This window comes from Poecilia reticulata, chromosome 12, assembly GCF_904066995.2.
Source record: "Poecilia reticulata chromosome 12, P_reticulata-male-v2, whole genome shotgun sequence".
Classification (NCBI taxonomy): Eukaryota; Metazoa; Chordata; class Actinopteri; order Cyprinodontiformes; family Poeciliidae; genus Poecilia; species Poecilia reticulata.
The window spans coordinates 17,208,632-17,229,823 of NC_088841.1; the positions used below are offsets into that span (position 1 = coordinate 17,208,632).

Consider the following 21,192-nt stretch of genomic DNA (forward strand, 5'->3'; position numbering starts at 1 on the left):
GTCTGGAAATGATTCTGCGATTATCCATGTTGTCCTCAAAGGACAACATGGATAATCATTCAGTGCTTTCTTTCTTTATCAGGATGTGCCAGACGTTGAATTTTTCCACTTCTAGTGTTGCAGCAATTTCTCAAATATGTTTTTGTTGTTGTTCTTGCAGCTTAGCAAACAATGTTTGTTTCACCTGCATGTAGAGCTCCTTTGTCATCATGTTGTCTGTTTACTGCAAAATCTTCGAAATGCAAACACTACACCTGAAATCAACTCCAGGCCTCTAATCAACTTAATTGATAATGGCATGGCGAAGGAACTGCCCACACCTACTCATTAAAAAGCCTTTGAGTCAATTGTTCAATTACATTTGGAGCTTTAAAAAGAAGATGGCACATGTTAAGGAGCTGAAACTCCTAAACCTTTCATCCAATTTTGAATGTGGATACCAGGAGAGACTGAGCGTTAAACCCAGGCCCATTATATAAGTATGATTGAAATGTTTAGGTAAACAGAAATCTGGTAAGCCTGCGAGTGTCCAAATATATAGACCTAACAATTTTTAATACCAAAACCAAGATAAGAACCAACGAGACATCACACAGGAGGAAGAGGTTATGAAGTCAACCACTGAAATCCAAAAAGTAAGTGAAATGACAGGACAGGAGATTTTAAAAGTTATAAAAAAAAGTCTCATTTGGGAATTTCCAACAACATATAAAGGGCATAAAATGAGATGTATAAGTGATGAATGCACATTAAACTTCATTTATATTTGGAAAAGAACAAATATAACGATACAAAACAACTGAGCTGTTCGCTGCAGGGACTTTTTAAGCTGCTATAGAGAAACACACTACTTTCCTTGCTTTCAGACTTATGATGTCAGAGCATATTACCACAACAGTTTTTGACCAAGCAGTTGTTTGCATTACATATTACACCAAATGTTTTCTAGCAGTAAAGCAAAAAGTGTGTAGTACATGTCTACACAACTGATATCAATGCGTGCATATTGCTCTGTCACAGTTTTTCAACTTAAAAGTACAATATTTAACAGTAAAAAACATGCACTGTGTATTACTTGGCTGTTCCAACCACTACTAAAAAAAGATAAACATTCAACAAATCTGCTAGACGTTTCATGACAATATCTCAAATAAATACATCAGCCTTTTTTTTTTTGGTATTTTAGGGGATTAAAACATTTCTCAGCATTCAATGTAAATTCACGGACATAATTATTAGCGAGGTTCGGTTTTTAAAACTCTGCAGCTGTCTAGTTCGATCAGAGTCAATCGTTTGTTTGGACATGCTTTATTAGACATTTTGCAAATGTACCTGCTACTTGTGCAAATTATAACACGACCTCAGGAACTCAAGTTATGTCTGAGTAAGTATTATGGATTAGTTTTTTTTACCCTGAAGGATGATCATATGACGATCGTATGACCTTGAACAATACAGTCCACCAGAAAATTAAGTGTTTTACAATTCTCTCTTCAGTTGTTGAAGCTTATCTAATTAGTCTGCCAACATTTTCACCCGCAAAACGGACAATCAAGTAACACGTCACCAGAAACAACAACAAAACAGCGTTTTTATACCTTAACTGAGAAGCCAATAAGCAATCGGTGAAGAAAGATGGTTACAGCGTAACACATGCAATATTACGACCAAACTCTTACCCAGCTTGTTGCAATGTGTTGCTGCTCTGAGTTCCCCGCAAATGAACTCAGGTCGGCGTGAAGTCCAGAAGTCGGCTCCGCATTAGCTAGCTATGCTACAATTTCCAGTCGTCGACAGCCGCTCCGTTAATTTGTCCCCGGCTGCCATTCTGTCGCTCCCCGCATTTCTTTCTCCACCTTGTTCACTCGGCGGAAGGTGTTTTTATTACGACTTGCTGCGTTCGTTGAAGTAAGAAACAACAACAAAATGACATGAACCCAAGCGTACAACCTCTGATAGTTACTCCTTTCTACTGCTCTGACTCCGTCCGTCAGTGGGGAAACCGACTGCGCTATGACGAGGATGGTTTGGGCGGAGCAGGATGCCAGGTCAAGCGAGTTGTTTTCATCTTCTGCTTCTTGGTACGTTTAATCCACAGTCAACTAAATCCCTCGCATTCTAATTTATCCTCGGACAACAAACCAGCTTTTTATTTGATCACAATAAGCGCTTTTTTAATCCTAAGGTTGATGGAGTTTGCCGATAACTGTACTCATGTGGAGTTTACACTCGGGTACTTGAGTAACTTTCTTTTATAAATATAGTACACACTGTTTACTGTATGTTCACCTGACCTCCAAATGGCGAAGCAGATAGAAAATAACATTCAAAAATGTCACAGTAAGAAGTCCCTCTTGCTTGTAAACGTATGGTGCAGGTTTGGTTAGAACATTATTATATCCATGACAACATAGTAAAAATAAAAAAAGTATAGGCTACTTCTAAAATGACAATGTAATCAAAAATATTACTCAAGTAAATGTAATTAATTTCCTACCACCTCCGAAAATAAGTATAGATAAAATTTTCACAGAATTCAAATGAAGAGACAAGGATACATTTTCAAAGCTCACTTTTTCCCAGCATAAAACTTTTGAATTCAGTTTGAAGACATAAGTGTGTTTGAACAACCACCGGTGCCAAGAGAACTTTTATGTGTTCTGCTAGTGCTCCAAATGCCACTCAGCAGATAGGAAATACCATTAACAAGTTTGTGTGTTTACAAGAAATCTCCATGACACTGTGGGTGTGTGGTTTACGCTAAATTAAAATGTTCAGTTAAGTAACTAGATAGGGGAAGAGTAGCTACTATTTAGCATTACTTAAGAAAATATTACACAAGTAAAAGTATCAGAAAATGAAAGGAAAATTATACATAGTTTTCACAAGCTTGCACCAACACAAATCTGAAAAGTGCGGTGTGTGTTTTCTCCAGGTCTTGAGTCAGCACTTTTTAGAAACCCTATTCTTCCCATCTCGAGACTGATTTTTTAAATTTATTTATTAAATTTATTTTTCAAATTTTCATTGCAGAATACCTAAAACTCTGTCAGATTTGACATTTTTAAGAGAGGTTTTGCCATATGCTCTCTGTTTTATTTTGGTCTGGAATTCAAATGTCTCCTAGATGAAGAATGTACGATTTTAGGAAGATATGAATTTATGATGACATTCTTAGGGTGCGTTCACACTGCAGCCTGAAGTGACCCAATTCCGATTTTTTGACAATTCCGATTTTTTTTGCCGGGGCGTTCACACCGCCAGTAAATGCGACCTGTATGTGTTCTGCAGTGTGAACGGGCAAACGACCTGAAAGTCTCCCGCATGCTCACTAGAGGACGCGATAGCGTCAGCGTTCTCAGTGTTCTCAGTGCTCAGCAGAAGTAAACATGCTTGCTAACGGTGGAGTATAGCTTACATATTTGAAGTTGTTGTCTGACCGGAGCAACAGATTAACAACTTAATCCTCATATAGTCCATCATGTTTGTTGTTTTTCTTCCCGGTTGCGCGTATCAGGACGCAGAAGAGTGAGATGTGTTGAGAATCAGTGACGTTCAGTTCGGATGAATGCGACCTGAACGTTAGGTCGCATTTGAATCGGATATGGGTCACATTCGAAAAAGAATCTGACCTGTGATGTTCACACTGCCATGAAAAGATCGGATACAGGTCGCATTAAGTCAAAAAATCGGAATTGGGTCACTTCAGGCTGCAGTGTGAGTGCACCCTTAGATACAACCTCTGCCGTCCCTTAACCATTTAAAATGTTGGTAACCATTTAGTTTCCAGGGTAGGAGTGTAGAACCCCTCAAAGCACATCAGTCTCATATCTTAGCAACAAGTATGCTGTGCCAACTTCCTGTTTCCTGCTTTACACAAAAAAGCAATGGAAAACATGTTCAATACCTAACTCACAGACAAGTCCCCTACTCTCTTCTAGCCTTGGCTAAGCTGTCCAGGTAGACAGGTACATACGCAAAATATCAATGTGCTTCACTTGAAATATAACTTTGCAAATACAGCCTCCATGGAGTCCTTTACAAACACCCTATTGTAAACATTTATACTACAATCATTGATGATTATGATTCCATATATTGTGCATATCTAATCTAAACCTTTTGTTGTATCTCTAGTTGTTGTCCTGCAGGAAGGTGAACCTCAACCTCCATCCCGGTCTCAGGTGCTTTGCAGCGTCCAGCAGGTTTGCTTCCACAGTTGCCCTGTAACATTTATTTCCATCCATCTTCCCATCAACTTTGATCAGCTTCCCTGTCCCTGCTGAAGAGAAGCAGCCCCACTGTATGACATCAACAAGATTAACCATAAGACGTTCTTATTGTGTTGTTCCCACTGGTTAAAAGTACTCTGTCTGAGAAAGTCCACACACTTGCATCAAACTGTTCACCCTCGTTTTCAGAAAGCATGTGATAACAGTGGAGAGGAAGCGCAACCCAGTCTTAGCAACCATCTGCAATACTTAAATCTGCAATATTGAAGATTGGGACATGAGTAACCTTAAGACAATGGATGTGCAAGCTGGCAAATCTACAGCTATAATGCCAGGAAGCCAATATAGACCAAAATCTTTGTGCTTTTGATATATTTGATCTTTTATGCCACTAAGAATCAAGGCAGCTCTGCAGGCAGCAGGGTGACCAACCGGTTCTGACAAGGCATACCAAATAAAGTGGCCGCTAAGTGTAGATCTCATAAAAGTCATAAAATTCTGACGCATATTAATACATTTTGATAACCATTCTTTTAGGTTATGTGACGCTTGAGAAACTTTCAGGAAAAAAAATCATCCGCGGTTCTCACAAGTTCATTTGAAAGGTTCAAAATGTTCCTCAGTTTCCACACAATGGACCAAATAAAATTTCAGCGCCTGTAAATGTGGTAACTTTAGACATGATCATCACATCATATGCTTGACAATCATGCATTTTTGATGAATAATTAAAAGTCAGGTCTGTGTGTCTGAATGAACTGTTCAAACTCTGTCCCTCCACAATAATCTCTGCAGGTTACTCCCACACTGCCTCGGTTGCTCCTTTCTTTTACTGTTATCACATAAACGTTTATATATTTGGTACTGACAAGATGAGTCAAAATTTCAGGGTGAATATAAAGTTCTCTTATCTTGAGCAGAGAGCAGCTCACTAATGATTTATACTTTTTGGGAGAACAGTTTCTCTCAGATTCAATGTTTGGACATTGTCCACCATCAGTTTTGCTTCTGTTACTTGTTTGCAATTTTTTTTTCTGAAATAAAGCACTCATATCTTATGCTTGATGTTTGAATATCTAATGAGTCCATAACAGGACTTTTTGTAAGAATATTCCCAATCTTTTAAATGATCAAGACATTTTCATGTCTGAGGGTTAACTCTGCTTCTTACTTTGTCTGAAATGATTTATCAGTGGCAACTTACAAAAAGATTAAAATAATATATCAAAAAGTTATTGGAGTTCAGGTGTGTCCAAAAATTGCCCCAGGTCTTTTCAGTCTAGTTTGTAAATGGTCCAGATGTACAACATTTGGTGGCTGAATCCCCTGCTTCTGTTCGTATGACACATATAGACACATATAGACCCACATCCTCTAACTAATTTCAAACATATTATGACAGGAAGTTGAAGTACATTTTGAAGTTTACCACAGATACTTTGCGCCGACTTTGCTAAAGAATTCACATGAATTAAAAAAAAATTTTTGTTTGTTCAGGTGTTCGTAAAAGAATGCTGTGCTGATCTCGTTTCTAACAGGCCAAAAGGGGACTTGAGTGCAAGAAGAAGGAACAGAGAACTAATTTGTTATCTAAGCTGATGGGGCAAAACCTGAAGTTTTGTAAGGGAGATATTTTTTCAGAATTCACCAAAGGTCAAACTAACCGTCAACTGACAAGCTGGGGCAACTACAAAGACTCAGTGAACTTGCAAAAACAGAAAAAGGAATCCTTACTGAAAACTAAGACCTGTTGTGTGACTAAGGTAGAAACTAGTAATAAAGCCACTGCAAATCAACAAGGGAACATCTCCAACCAGATAAGACAGAAAGTAAAGATGAGCAGGGAGGAGAATCAGTTATCAAAAAGAACTTGTTTCTGACGAGAACATCCAAAACCAAAGCATATGCAGATCTGAAACCTTTCTCTAAAGCCAACTGTTTTTATCAGTGACTTCAAAAATTTGGCCTCTGACTTCACTCTGCATGGTCGTAGGAACTTTATCACAAAATGAACTCATGACATCTTACTCATCCTTTGGAACCCAAGCAGCTCTGTCTGCCCACAGCCACAGGGTGAAACCAAAATCCTCCAGGATCAGTTCCTGCTCCATGAAGACCATAGTAGAGAGGAGTGTGGCTCCAGTTTCAACTCAACTTTTTGAGTTGCAGTCTGAAGCGAATGAGTGTATGTGATAAGTTTATTGCTGAGCAATACCACCACCATGTGGTTCATTTTGGGTATTTCACGCCTTCTCCTGCAGGTCCAGAAGAGTTGGCTGTGGCCTACTCAAAGCACTGAAAGAGTTAAGGATTTCAGAGTCGATCAGAATCTCTTGAGTCTGCAGTACAGAGCAGATGGATGCAGAGTCAGGCAGACTCCTCAGAGATGGGAGATTATTTTTTTCCTCCGGCATGCAGGAACTATTTCCAGTTATTATTTTCTCAAGTGCATAAAATTTGAAAAAAGTCATTTAGTTTCTTTTTCTGCCAATAAAGTTGAAGAAGCGTCGTTTTGTTTACTATACCTGGATTACCCTGCAGAACAAGGTGGGGCTGCTTCTTTAAATCTGTTCTTGATAATTGTATTTTGCCTTTTATATGAACCATAACTGTAACTGAAAGTTAATTACACACACTTAAAATAGCTTTTAACTACTACTTTTGCAAAAGTATTTTTTGTGCAATAACCTATAACAAAGTGTTGCATAGTTGTGGGGAAGAAAGAGTTTAATACATGGTTTTCAATTCTTTTTAAAAATGAAATTCTTATAATTGCTTTATGAACATGTATTACACTATTGCAAGCGATTGCAAACCTACCAAGACAGTAAAATAGGAGTGAATCAACATTGAAATATGGCATGGCTGAATCATTAAATCCATGTTGGAGCCTTGATATTTAAATAATACAAACAGTGACTGGTGACTTACATGTTGAATCAATGTTAGCTGTTCAACCATGACTGATACAATACAATTGAAAGAAATAATTTTGACTCACAACAGTGTCTTTAAAAAGTAAAATTGTGGTCTATCTATTCACTCTAGATAACGGAAGATCATCATGTCAAGCTCCTGTGACACTCTGTACTTCAGTCTGCCTGCCCATGGGAACTCCGTCCTGCATAAGATGAATGCTCTAAGAGAAGACCATCGGTTCTGTGACATCACGCTCGTCCTAGGAAGCCCAAACACCTCTGCGGACCAGTCTGTCCACTTTCACGGCCACAGGGTGGTGCTTGCAGCATCCTCTGATTTCTTCCGTGATCAGTTCCTGCTCCATGAAGACCAGGCAGAGATGAGTGTGGCTGCAGTTTCCAGTGCGAGAGTGGCGAAGACGCTGCTGCTGTCCTGCTACACTGGACTCCTCGAGGTGCAGTACTCGGTCAGCAGATATGCAGTCATGGAAAAAAAAAACAATGTCACATTTGTAGAAGCGCCTTTAGAAGTAGCAGCTTCTATAGGCCTGACTTTATCAGTCTGCGGTTTTGATGTAGAAGAACTTTGACAAACTCCTTTTCAAACAACATTGTGCCACTGCTTGTTTGTCCACTTTGATTTCATTGAATGGTGTGTTTGATTCAGTTACTGCAAGTTGCACAACGAAAAAGTCCTCCAGCCCAAACCATACTCCCTCCACCGCCATGCTTAAGAGTCAATGTGAGTTGGTCATCCTGATATGATAAAGATATTTTGTATTCGAGATCTTGTAACAGTGTTTTAAGTGTCTTCAACACACCATCCCCAAGGCTTTTTTTCAACAGGAAAAGGGAAAGCGGTCATACCTGATGTTCTCCTATTATTGTTTATTGACCGTACCATCTGCTTGGTGAAACATAGAGGCTTCCTTTGGCTGTTAAAGGCTTTTCTTTATCAGAGACAGATAATCTCACCAGAATTGATAATGGTATGCAATTAATATTTGGTTTTTCCTTTTTTTTGCTATTCAGGTACCTTTGGCAGAACTGGTCAGTTACCTGAGCGCAGCCAGCATCCTCCAGATGAGCGAGGTGGTAGAGAAATGCAGTCAAGCTGTGATGCAGTTCCTTAAACCCCTTATGTTTTCCAATAAATCTGCAAGTTGCTCCAAGGAAACTGAAAACCAGCAGCCAGAGAGAAGCTGGCTATGTTCCAGTTTTGAAAATCGGAGGGAAAAGGATGTGGCCCAGCCCAGCACCAGCATCCAGGAAGATAAGACAAAGGAAGAAGGAGTGGCTATTGGTCAGGCAATGGATGGGGTCAGCCAAGAATCTAAGGTGGATAATGAAAAGACTAATGTGACTACAGAAGACATGAAGTTTGTGAAACCTAAATTGGAGTCAACAGAGGATCAAAAATTTGAGCTTGACACCTTGAAGTCAGAGCAAGGTGTGAAAAACCCCACAGCAGCGCTCAAGGATGAAGTCTTTCAAGACCTCATTTCATTCCCAGCTTTAGAGATTAGAAGTGCTGCAGATCACGTAAAGCTGGTGGACATCTCCCAAAAACAACACGAACAAGTAGGACATGAAGAAAAACAAGATAATTCACACAAAGCTCAACTGGAACATGGTGGAGGCCTGATAGATTCCAAAATATCTAACCTCTCCGAGGCACACTCCACAAAGACTGGCGAGGATGTACTACTAGAGGCTTCACACAGCCTCCTAGTTGAGAGACCATACCTGTGCAGGAAGTGTGACAAAATCTTCCAGCACCTTGAGAACTACATGGGCCACCTGAAGGAACACAGACAGTATTCCTGTTTGGTCTGTGGGGAGGGCTTTTCCCAGAAGAGAAAACTGACCCGGCACATACACGTTCACCCTGACGTCAAGCCCTTCAGATGTCCACTGTGCCATGAAACGTTCATCCAAAAGGGTTGGCTGCAAGAACACCTCAACCTGCACACAGGGCACAAGCATAGTTTGAACCCAACAAACAAGTCAGATTTTACAGGCCTAAAGGGAGAGAAAAATGGCCCGACAGATGTGCTGGAGAAGGGTGGAGGAGCAAGTTAGGATTAAAATGCGATCACTGCTGTATGTTCTGGCTGCTTATTATTATTTTTTGTCTTTTTTGGAAATCTGATTCCAACTTCAGTTGTAGAAAAACATGCACATGCAGAAGGACAGCTTTTTTTGAGGGACTGTAAAAAAAAAAAAATCTGCAAAATGTTATATAAGATTCCAAAGATGACAAGAGTGTGGGCCTCATGTCTCAGAGGTTTTTCATGTTAGATATCTATTGTCAAGGTTATTTTAATTTAGTTGTGAATTCTTTGGTGTTCAAAATGAACAGGATTACCTATCACTGACTCTGTGCTTGACATCTCTGAATATTTTATTCACTCACTATGCACATTCCTAAATTAAACAGCTTAAATTTAATTATACATTGCACACATTTCATTTGTGCATGTTCTACTAATAAAGCTTGACGAGCTCCTTATTCTGTCTTTTGTTATATTTTTTAATTGAAATGAAAGTTTCTCAAGTTGTTGCGAGGAAAATGAGGCGCATGGTGAAATCAATCCCTTTTGCACTTCCAGTGCTACCTCGGGAGATTCATGGATGTCTCAAATGTGCATAAACAAAACAAAGTAAGACTCCAGGTATGTTTTTGATGAAGGAATAACATGGTGACAAAAAAATAAATAAGTTTTTCACCGTGCTGCCCCTTGTGGCTTGGGAAGGCGAAGCCCCAAGAATCCGCCTCCCTGAGTCTCACTTCAACTTGAACTTAGAGTGGAGATTATTTAACCGCACACCTGTTTTTAAATTGCTGATTTGCCAAGTAAAACTGGAGTTGTGCTAAAATAATTTAGCTACCCTTACCCCCGCCCCCCCCCCCAGAATATCATAGAAATGTTAAAGACAGTGCTATTCTGAGAATATGAAAGCAAATGTGTTGTTACTAAGAAAAAGAAAAAATACATATTTATAAAACAAATGAAAAAAAAAACACGCTTTTGCTTAGTGACGGAGGAACGTTACGCAAGTAACGCGAAACGACGAGAAGCGGGAAAGGGATTAGCGGCGCGAAAGGAGTAGCGGGGGAAAACCGTGAGATGGCGAAATTGGCGGAAAGTTTTGATATTGGAGCGATCCGCGACACCCAATTCGTAATTTGTCTGCAGTTTAGTGGTTTTTGTTTTGCACAAACGGAATGCTGTGCAAAGCATCCAGCAGGCAGTGGCGCTCTGGTTTTAGCTGCAAGAGGAAGAGGGAAAAAACTCGCAGCCGGAGTCTTGAGACAGACAGACAGACAGACAGACAGACAGACAGAGGGCATTTCGACGATGATGCTGCAGATAGATAAATTAGTTTTAGAAACATGAAGAGTAAAGTGGGGTCCTGGAAGGCTCAGGGGCAGGTATCCGGAGATCCAAGCAGAGGAACGGCGGCGTTGCGTGGCTGCAAAGTGTTGATCACCACTAGAAGAGGCAGAGCGGCTCTGCTTGCTAGCAAGCATGTTTCACCCACTGCGAACACCGGGAGTCAAGGTAGAAACGCTTTCTTCTTATACCGTTAGCCCCCCTTTTTTATTTTGCCACTGAGAGCAACAGAAGTATAAAATAAGTTATGAGGGAAGAAATACAGAAGTGGAAGATATATAGGCTAAAGGTTTCGGCCTGAGTCACTGCCCAGCCTACTGAAAACAAAGTCATATTTCTGGAATATTACTGAGACATAATTAGACAAATATTGATAAGATCGTGCTAGCAGTATAATTTATGTGGCACAATTACACATTTTCTGGTGTCTTGTTTTGATCTTTGATATTAAACGACTTCTATAATAATTTTATAAAACCTTGTTGCATGTAATATTTTTTACACCAGTTTTAGAAATGTACAGTGTATATTGAATTTCCAAATGATACAAACCGTTCTTTATAATTACATGTGGGTTTTAAAGTGACTAACATGCAATAAACGTGTATTGCACATTTACAATATACATTTAATGTGTACTATAAATACCCAATAAATGTGTCGTTATTGTGAAAAAAATACACTTTTCTTTCCAAAAAGAAATAATTTTTTTTATGTTTCCAAAAGAAAAAAAATAGATGTTCTTCCACACAGTTCAGGTTGTGCCAAAAAAAAGTCTACATAATGATTTTTTTATTTATTTATTTTTACAATATATTGCATGTTTACATTATTGTTGAACAGGTTACAATAATCTTAAAAATACCAATTCAATTATTTTTACAGCTTAAACCTAAATCAACATTTTGAGGCTTATGAGTGCTTTAAAGTGACCAATTTCGGCCCACGGTTCCAGCAAATGTACAGAATAAGAGAGAATTCTTCACCAAACCATGAAACATTTTTGCTCATCTTCAAATGCATCTTCACTACTGGCATTGTTTCACTTTTTGACCCCTCTGATATTGTGCAGACTATGCTAAGCATGACGATGAGGTTAAACGGCTGAGAGGGTTTCTATGCTCCCTAACCCCTTTTCTTCCTTTCACATGTCTCGTTTAATTTCTCGGTTATCCTACTGACCCAGAAATGTCCTTGTCACTTATCTCGCTGAATGCAGTAGCCAGTGGGCAACTAACGGCTCTCCAAGTGTGCACGCAGCCGGGACAGGAAGTAAGTCAAGAGTTACAACCGCATGGCTTATAGACTGATGTTTGACCAAGCTATTTAAGATTGGAAACAAATATTGGAGTTTGTGGAGATCCATCACATCACCTGCTGTAGTAACTACAGCACAATCTGAAAAAACATTGAATCCGGAGGTGTGCTAAATGTAAAAGCACAACAGTTTTCACAGATTTTTTTTTTTTTTGTTAAAAATGCTTGAATGATAAATCACTTTCTCCCTCTTTCGCAATTCTTCACAATTATAGTGTTGATTTGTTGCATAAAGGTAATATAAAACACACTGGTATTTGTGGTTTTAATACGACAAAAATGTGAAAAAAGTTCAAGGGGTGCAGGAGTGAAAGACAAATAGAGGGACTAATCATTTTAAAATTATTTATTTAATCCACCCTTTGTTAATTCAATCTTTTTGGGACAGTGGCGCCCCCTGGCCAGACAGACAGTCTTTTATACTTTGATGAGTTGCAACATTAATTTGTTTATTTATGCATGTGCAATGTTTAATTAAACTATGGCTTTGTTTTTATTTTTCCGGCTTCCAAAACCTTTCAGAGGCGACCCAAGCTGCATTTTGAGAAATTTGCTGGATGTTAGGGGTAGAATCCACATTGTTTTACCCCTTAAGTTGTAGAGCCTTTTAAAATAAATTAAGAAGAATAAAGTAAAGATACTGAACTGAAAATAGAAAAACAAAATGCAGGGAAAGCATTGAGAAGGAATGACTGAGATTGTTTTGATAGACATCAACAGTATTTGGTGCTTAAAAGCCAAATATAAAGAAATAAGCTGGAATGTTTCAGCATAAAAGTTTTTCGGGTTTCCTTTTTGTGTGAAGTTTCCGTGTTCTCTCCCCTTAGGGCTTTCGACAGCCACTCCAGCTTCCTCCTACGGCCTACAAATATGCATATTAGAGTACCTGGAGATTTTACAACAACCTTAGATTTCAGTGTAGATGATCGCGACCTCATGTGGATCTGAAATGGCTGCCAACTGCCTGCCTCTGACCTCATAAACAATGGGATACAATGATCCTCCACAAAATCCTGAGGGAGACAAAGCAAGTTTGAAAAGTGAATGGGGATGGAGGGGATTTATAGTCTACAAGGTAACTATATCCTGATAATAGGATTAAAGCTTTGATGAGGTAGTCAGTGGCAGCTGCACAGCCCATGGTTCTATTCCCAGCTACATTAAGGCTACAGTCTTAGGTTACTAAACGTCTTTATTCAATACATACAAGGTCCATACATAGAAAAGGGGAAATGAAAACAGACGTCACCTTAAAGCATTTTACGTTTGCAATTCATAAAATACATATTCAGGTAAAAAAAAAAAAATATATATATATAATCAATCATATAGTCACATTCAGAAATAAATGTAATTACTTCTGAATATGATCCAAATTAGATTACAATACAATCAAGCCCAGTGGATTACATCAGCTTTGAACCGTGTGGTCCACACAAGTTTGTAAACCCCGACTTCTGGAACAACTGACGTTCTCCTGGGAGTTGCTTCACATTACGGCAAGAAAATTGAAGCTATAGGGTATTTCTGCATGGAGTTTGCATGTTCTCTCTGTTCATGTGCACTCTGCCTTCCTCTAAAAAACATTAAACAACATATTCATACAGTTAGCAAAAACAATTACAAAAAAAAGTTTTTAGTTGCTTTTTAAAAAAACAAACAAAAAAAAGAAACAGAGTCTAGAGGATTCAAACAAGAGTAGCGTTTTCCAAATTCCTGGTGCTACTGCTGAATTTGCTACCTTTTAGTTTTTAGCTTTGCACAATCAGCAAACCCTGGTCACCTCAGGGACCTGCAATGAATACATGGGTTTAAAGGTTCTCAGATGTAGTTCTTGTCCATTCAAAGTAGGCCTTGGTGATAATACTTAAAATTCAAATCTCTTATTTTTTCATTCCAAATTCAAAGTTTGATTTTGATAGATTTTTTCCCCTGCTTTTATGAATGCCAAAAAAATTACAAAAGACAAAAAATATTTTCAAAAACTGGCTTTTATTTGAATTATTCCTTCTGTGATTTGAGCTGAATTCAAAGTCCAAATAATTAGAAGCTATAAAACACGATTGACAAACAAGATGGCAGGTCCTGTGTGTGATCGGGATTTTCGGAAATCTGAGGAGTGCATTAGTGGAAAAATCTCAATTGTCCTTAACTTAAATCTTTAAAAACAACAACAAAAATTAATTGATCGAATCAATTTATTGCCTATGTCTAATTCAAAGCTTCGTAAGTAAGCATCTTGTAATGTATCTGAAGTGAATGTGAAGCCAGGGTTGCTGAACTACGAGCGGCGTGGTGTGAGAAAACTTTGGTGAAAAACTGAGAAATATCCCTTTGATTCAGGAAATTTTCAGTATTTAGTAACCCAGAAGCTTGTGGCGCCCCCTGTTATCCTGCCGCCCTGGAAAATGAACCTTATGGGCCCATATGAGAATGCCAGTGAATTCAGATCTAAATAAAGCATGCCTTTTCTTCCGCCTTTCTACTTCCCTCTACAGCTCTGCACAAAAAGCACACAGGGTTGATGTGTGAAACTTCCTCCTTGAAGGCTCGCGTACACACTTGTCAAGGCGCATCCTCCCAACCCCCCCTCCCCCCCTCCCTCTGCTGCTTGCTGCTCTGCCTCTCGGTCTGTTCCTTTAAAAACCAGCGAGCCCACGCCTCGAAAAGCGGCTTGTTCCGGCTTGCCCCTGTACATATCTTTTATCCTTGCTCGCCACATGAAAATAGTGCCCCCCTCGATATCTACGCACCACCATCTATCTGTGCTAGGCCCACGAACAACAGTCTCATCCATTAGCTCGGAGCATGAGTGATGCGTAGCCGCGCAGCAGCAGCAGCAGCAGCAGCGGCGGCGGCTCCGTGCCAGTGCAGCCCGATGCTGCTGGTGGTGGAGAGTCTGAAGCGCGGCTCTGGCACCATCACCGCAGGCGGAGCGATACCATCATCTCCTCTCAGCGTTGGTTTGTGAAGCGTAGGGTGTGTGGCTCAGCGTACCTGAGCTTCCGTCACGCGCGGTGGGGGAAGACGTGCAGCGGGAGCGCGACTGGACCAGATAGCGCTCCTACTTGTAGCAAATGCGCTGATATGCGTTACCAGATCATTCTAGCGCCAGGAAGCGTCCATCTACTGCTGCTTTTTTGCAATTGATGAAGATTTTTTTGTTGTTGTTGTTGTTGTGGGTGACCAGGAAATGTTTACTCTGATGTTTTGGTGTGCTTGAGGTAAGTGACTTGCGGAGCGGAGCGCTACTTTCTCTTGTTGCTCAGATAGAGATGATGCTTTTGTACTTTGGCTGTTTTTCAAACAGATCTAAGGCATAACACCTGCACTGTCTTTTTCTTAGCTGGTACTGGTAATTTTTTATTTGATTTGATTTGATTTTTTTTAATGGAGAATGAAGGAATTTAAAATGTGAAAGCAACGTAAAACTAAAGAAGAGCTTGTGAAATGGAGATGGGGGGTGCATAGCTGTGGAGCGTTCAACAAACGCTGAAATGCTCTGAATAACAACACTGTTGCTCTGAGCAGTTTTTAAAATGCAAACCTGAAGGGGCAAGTGTGAGGTGTAGCAATCTCATCATAAAGTTAAATTTTGCTGCAGCATGCCCCGTTGCAGGTTACTGTATAACCAGCTGATTTTCAGATGCATGGAAGCAACTTCTCATTTTGGTATTCTTACACAGAGTTATCATCGGTCCGTTCTGCTATTGCATGTGTAAGAACTATGTCATGCAACACAAAGCGATTTTAAGTGAGCATTTTGTGATTTCTATGATTGTCCCTACACCCATAGCCACAAATTGGGGCTACAGGCTCAATAACTACGTAATCACACAGTTATCACAGCACACATTCAATTGTTCTGTGCTCCAAACAACAAGCCAGCACACGGAGAAAATGTGCTCTTTATTCACACCGGTAAATTTGTCAAAGTGGTTGATTATCCGTGCCTCCCTCATGAGAGTATTTCAAACAGTTAGTATTAAAGTTTAGCTTTTCGCATTGTTGTGTACCTCCTGTGGCTTCCTGAATTACTTAGAAGATCAACGTTGATAGCAGCATAGGGGAAACTTGTTTCAGAGCTAGCTGATTTTTTTATAGCTCTGTGATGGTAGGTGTGGAGTGGGCGTGAGGTTTCAGTCTTGTGTTATGGTGCTGAGGCGGTTGAGTGGGATGATGGAAGAAATTGTAAAGCCTTTTCGAAATATTGACTTTTGAAAATGATAAAAGTCTTGACTGATGACAAATATTTAGATGTTTTTATTTTTTACCAAGCAGACACTTGCCAAAGAAATGGTTTCAAAATTGAAACTTTCAAATTGAAAGTGATTTTCATCTGAATGTATAGAGACACAACATCTCAAAACTCCAGTTCTAGGGGGCTGGCATTCTGCAAATTTTAGGTGTGTCCCTTCTCTAACACACCTGAATGTAATGGCCACATTGCCTCCTGAGCATGCAGTTTAGTTCTACAGAGTTGTAGGACATCAACCCTTGAGAACTGGAATTTGCTGTAGGAACCTTAGATTCAGTAGGACCAGCTGAACTTTAATCATGTCTATGGAACAATGTACCAGAGTTGCTAAGGGGATCTTGAGAGGTTAGCTTATTAGTCTACTTGAGTTTTGTGGATAACTAATAACATACGTACCTAGATGTATGTTATTAGAGTTTGACAGAGGTTGGTTTTAACAACTACCTGATAAGGAGCGTTGTCCGTATCCTAGACACAAAGTCAAGTTCAATCTTAGTAAAGGCTGAATTCTGGTCACCAGTCCTGTTTGTAGTGTTCATAGACAGAATATCAAGATTTTGTCGTGGACAGGAGGGCATTTGGTTGGAGAACCTCAGGGTCTTATCTTTGCTTTTTGCAGATGATGTGGTTCTTTTGTTTTCTTTAACGTGCACTGGAGCAGATTGCGCCTGAGTTGTAGTGCCCAGGATGGAATCAGCTCCTCTCTAAGTCTAAGGCCGTGGTTCTCAACCAGTGAAAAAGGTTGACTTGTCTTTCTGGGTCTCGGGTCTTTCTCTTCCTCGCATGAAGTGGAGTTCAAGTGTTTTGGAGCATGGTTAGATGCTCCAAGAGAGCATGGTTAGATGAATGTTGGCATCATCTGCGGGTTGAAACGAGGACCTTCTTCCAATGAGGAAACAGTGCCAAAGTACAGCAAAATCATTTCTCCTAGTGTTTTTCCTGAGACACTTCCCAAAACTGGGCTCCCAAATGTTGAAACGTGTCTCATAAGAATCTGTTTTTGTGCGAAACAGCTTTAGTCTAGTTTTGCTATTACATGTAGACTACATGTGCATGACAACAAACAACAGAGGACAACAGCCCTCTCTCATGTGCATGTAAAGTTCGGTGGTATAGTTTTATTTCTCTTTCACTGTGTACTGCTATTTATTTTATAACAACAAATGCTTTTGACTGGTGTTGATGCTGAAAACACTTTATGATACTTTACTGTATTTTGACACATTGACACTTTCTGCTACTGCAGATGGAAACTTTAAGAATTGCGCTTGTCAGCCTTGATGTCAGTCTATCACTAAATTTTAAGCCACAAATGAAATAACAGTGAGAGCTCGTTCCTTGATTTAGATAAAGTGTATGTTGTTTAACATAAAACAATTTGAATGTTCTTTTTCCAACAAAGATTTACTCAGTATTCTTTCCCTCATGCAATTCCTCTGCTGTTACAGGGTTGCTGCAGAGGTAACTGTGTCATCTCACTTCGCTGAGTTCACAGAAATGCCAAAATGGAGTCAAAGTTAAAATTTCATGACACAGACAAACTGTCTGCCCGCTTGTCTTCTGACCCGGAGTCAGAAGACAAGCGGGCAGTTCAGTCGCCACAAAAAGTCAGTCTATTTTTCAGCCGAGCAAATATATGAGTAATAACAACAGTTTCTTATCCAAAGGAATATGAGTGAATGTTCCTGATTAGAAGTCACCATTTTAGCTTGAGTACAAGATATTTCAGAAGATGAGTGAAAATGTGAGATTTTTCTTTAAGTTCTAAGAAAAAAAAAACACCCTACTACAGAATAAGTCATCAGTATTTCTTTTATTATTATTATTATTATTATTTTTTTTTTTTTTTTTTTTTTTTTATAAAAAAAACAACAACCTCTAAATTAAGGTAAAATACCTAGAAAACAAATATTCTGAAGTGCAAATTGCAGATATGTTCAGACTATCAACCAGTTAAATAAACCTCAACTATCCTGACGTGCATGCTTTCGTGTGGTGGGAAAACATTCCTGTCTGGTATTCCAGTTTAGGACCGAGTTGCTTAAGTGTTAAGTCTTCCACTGTGCAGCTCTGTCTTCAGACCAATTAAACAAACAAAAAAAAAACATTCTTTTGATTTGATAGGCTTTTAAGGACACATAGACATTAAGTTCCTGTATTAGCAAATGTTCTTCTATCTACTCATGTACTATACCCACTTAATTTTGTTTAAGGTATTGGAGGAAGGGGCTGATAAAGAGGCAAGATAAATTGTGGACTAGTTTCCATCACAGGACTTTTAAACTCACACCTGAGGGCAAGAAGATTTTATTCCAGGAATTATCTGTATTTAACTCCAGACACCTTCCCTTTTACCAGCTTCCCTGTTTCTGCTAGAGTGAAGCTTCCCCATAGCATAATACTACCACCACCATGTATCAAAGTGCTCAGACTGGTGTTAAGTATTTGTTTTTTACTTCCTGAATCTACTAATTATGTTATTTCTAAAGAAATTGGTAGCAGTGGATTTTACTTTAGCGATGTCAAAGTAATTGGGCTAAAACCTTGTATAATTTCCATTTCTCCTCTCAATTTTGCCATTTGTGTGTGTTAATCACATTAAATTGCGTTAAAATTTGCAGCCGTTATGTGACAAAATGTGGGGGGGAGGGGGGGGGGAGGTTTTTGCATTTCTTCAGTTCAAGTGACAAAAAGTGATCTATTAAAACTCACTTCTGTCGCCATCTGAGATTTACCAGAGGAAACCCCAGATGCCTCTCGGGAAGATTGAAAGGTGATGAAGTGAAGACTCAGCTATCCTGAGCCAAATGATCGCCAGCCAACTCTTGGCTGTAAAGACACAATATAGCTGGAGCCCACTCAGCAGAGTGGGTGTATTAGAATGCACCTGCAATTGCTTTCCTTTGAACAATTTCGGTAACGCAATCAGCCAATTTGCTGTATTGCAACGCAAATGTCACGTCCTCAGGGGTTTTCAAACCAACTGGCCTGAACGGCAACGCTCAGGTCGATTTCCTGGCTTTTAAATAATCTCTGTATAAAGAGGATCTTGATGAGGAAGTTGTGGTTCGCTGCTGGTATAATGCACACACCCACTTTTCGCGTCACAAGACTGAAAGTTTTCACGAGGTTTATTCTGACATTTCCTGCTTTATAAGACATTGGAATGGAACGCCTCAGAAGAATGTGCCATTTTGTGCTTCGTTTAAAGTGAGTATGTGAGTCAGAGATACGGAGAAATAGACAGTGGTCCAGAATTGTGTGTGGTGCCCTGAAGAGGCAGCACAACGGAGCAAAAATAGGTGGGTGCCAATGTGAACACCCACTCGTCCTCCTCCTCTTCCAGGGTGCACCGCTCCCCAAATCTGCCAGAACACGCGCAGAAAGTTTTAACAGTAAAACTCCCCACCCACAGCAGTTCTCCTCAAAAGCCCCCCTCTCTGTCCTCCCTAGCTGGATCTGTCACATGAGGGTGAGCTCACGAGGGGTTCAGCACCTTGTGGGCTTCGGTGTTATATTTGGGCTCCTCGCGGAAGAGAAATATGACGCGCGAGGACAGAGCGGTGTTCTCCACGCGGGCCACGGAGCCAGCGCTGGCGTCTCGAGGTGCCAAGTGTTCTGGAGGTGCGTATATGGTGCCACCGTTAAAAATAATAATAATAAAAAATCTTTGCAAAATATTATGCAGCTACTAGCATAAACACGAAGAAAGTCTTTACACGTTTTGTTACGTTTTGGACATGGGTTGCGTGAAGTGGGACAGTGCACAAGCCTAACGCGCAATTTCCTCGGTTTTCTGTTCTAGTCTTCACTTTTAACTAAATGTTATTATCGACGAACCAACACTGACATGCATTACAAGAGAAAATCCGGTTTTGTCAGTCGTTCAGGTGTGCTCCTCCTCCTCCTCTCTACTTTCATTCTCTATTCGTTCACGCGCGCTTCTTATTTTACTGGGCCAACATCGCTGAAAACAGTTTGAGGTGATTGTTTTTGTCTTACTTTGTCATCTGCTCCACGAGGAGCGCCAGCTGCGTGGGTTTGGTGAGCAGTTTGAGCAGATGTTTTGGACTATGAAAGCAACAGGTGCGGTTCACAGTCTGCGCGCGTGGTCCAGAGAGAGCAACTGTTCATGATGGCGCCTAAAAGCTGCTGAGCTGTTTTTGTGAATGTTTTTATTTTTGGGATGAAGCAGCGTGGAGGAGGTCAGTATCCACTTACATTAAGCGTTGTTATGAAAGAAGAGATTAAAACGACTAAATGGTTAATATTTATATATGTATTTATGTGAATGAAAACAAACCTTTTTAAAAGTGCACAGTCACGAGCCCAATGTTGCTGATGTTTGACACTTAAAGCTCCTTGAACAATAATTTTTACATTATTAGATTATTATTTTTACATGGTAGATAACTGTGATGATGCAAATGGCTTTAAAGTTGCTCATGTTGAGTATTTTGCAGTGATTTTATTTATTTTTTTAAATATATTTTTCCCATAGTAAGAGAACATTGTATCCCATTGACTCCAATCTTAGCTGTTTCTTTTAATGTACACAATAATAAACTGAAATCTATTTCCACTGACCCTTTTACAGTATGCTCCGATAAAGAATATATCATCTAGCTTATTAGACTTTTTTTTACAATAATCAATGTTTTATTGGGATAATACTGTGTAAACACATAGCCCTTATAGAAAATACATTTCAAGAGATATTTAATTCAGTTTGTATAATTTTTGTATGGTTTTGACAAGTACAATTCACAGTAAGTATGCAAAGTCTTGACAAGCAGTCCTGCTAATACTGATTTGCCAAATTATAGAAAATATATTTTAACCGAAGAAGTCAATACCAACAGCATCAATCAGATAAAGTGCATCTTGCTCCATAACAGTTGTTTTATGGAGATAAAGCAAATCCGCAAAAGTGAAACAAATGAGTTTGTGTAAGAACATAGAAAATCACTAAGCAGAATGTGCCATAAGGAAAATGCCACAGATTGTCGCTATATTCTTCATAGCGATATTAAGATTTTACTTGGGAAATGCAGCAAATTCATAGCTTA

The 21,192-nt window shown here is 39.5% G+C and overlaps 3 protein-coding genes across 9 annotated transcripts in view; 2 read left to right on the forward strand and 1 right to left on the reverse strand.

Moving 5' to 3' along the window:
* jak2a (Janus kinase 2a) overlaps positions 1 to 1,819 on the reverse strand; it is a 33,463-nt gene extending 31,644 nt beyond the window's left edge. The window contains exon 1 of the mRNA XM_008424029.3: positions 1,680 to 1,819. The gene's annotated coding sequence lies outside the window, so the exon portion shown is untranslated. The remainder of the gene's footprint in view (positions 1 to 1,679) is intronic.
* On the forward strand, positions 1,795 to 9,261 carry LOC103473643 (zinc finger and BTB domain-containing protein 26). 3 transcript variants are annotated; one of them, XM_017307935.2, is made up of 6 exons: positions 1,795 to 1,908; positions 1,995 to 2,081; positions 4,138 to 4,205; positions 7,281 to 7,605; positions 7,818 to 7,892; positions 8,183 to 9,261. In XM_017307935.2, exons 4-6 carry the CDS (start codon positions 7,297 to 7,299, stop codon positions 9,230 to 9,232), a joined length of 1,434 nt encoding a protein of 477 aa, XP_017163424.2. In that variant the 5' UTR covers positions 1,795 to 1,908; positions 1,995 to 2,081; positions 4,138 to 4,205; positions 7,281 to 7,296; the 3' UTR covers positions 9,233 to 9,261. The 3 variants fall into 3 exon arrangements, with proteins under 3 accessions (XP_017163424.2, XP_017163425.2, XP_081469624.1); XM_017307936.2 differs by lacking the exon at positions 7,818 to 7,892; XM_081613498.1 differs by lacking the exons at positions 1,795 to 1,908; positions 1,995 to 2,081; positions 4,138 to 4,205 and adding an exon at positions 5,834 to 6,779.
* Positions 9,262 to 10,496: 1,235 nt separating this feature from the next.
* The window catches only part of rc3h2 (ring finger and CCCH-type domains 2), a 32,137-nt gene continuing 21,441 nt past the window's right edge, over positions 10,497 to 21,192 (forward strand). Inside the window, exon 1 of one of the 5 annotated variants that reach the window (XM_008424022.2) lies at positions 10,497 to 10,716. The gene's annotated coding sequence lies outside the window, so the exon portion shown is untranslated. Of the gene's footprint in view, positions 10,717 to 14,481; positions 15,090 to 18,801; positions 19,748 to 19,771; positions 20,329 to 21,192 lie in introns of those variants that run through there. The other 4 variants (XM_008424018.3, XM_008424023.3, XM_008424019.3 and 1 more) reach the window with 4 other exon arrangements.

Coding starts and splice junctions, on each gene's coding strand:
- LOC103473643 (XM_017307935.2), top strand. CDS start 7,297: ATGTCAAGCTCCTGTGACACTCTGTACTTCAGTCTGCCTGCCCATGGG. Junction 7,606..7,817: donor GCTACACTGGACTCCTCGAG/GTGCAGTACTCG, acceptor TGTTTGATTCAG/TTACTGCAAGTTGCACAACG. Junction 7,893..8,182: donor CGCCATGCTTAAGAGTCAAT/GTGAGTTGGTCA, acceptor TTTGCTATTCAG/GTACCTTTGGCAGAACTGGT.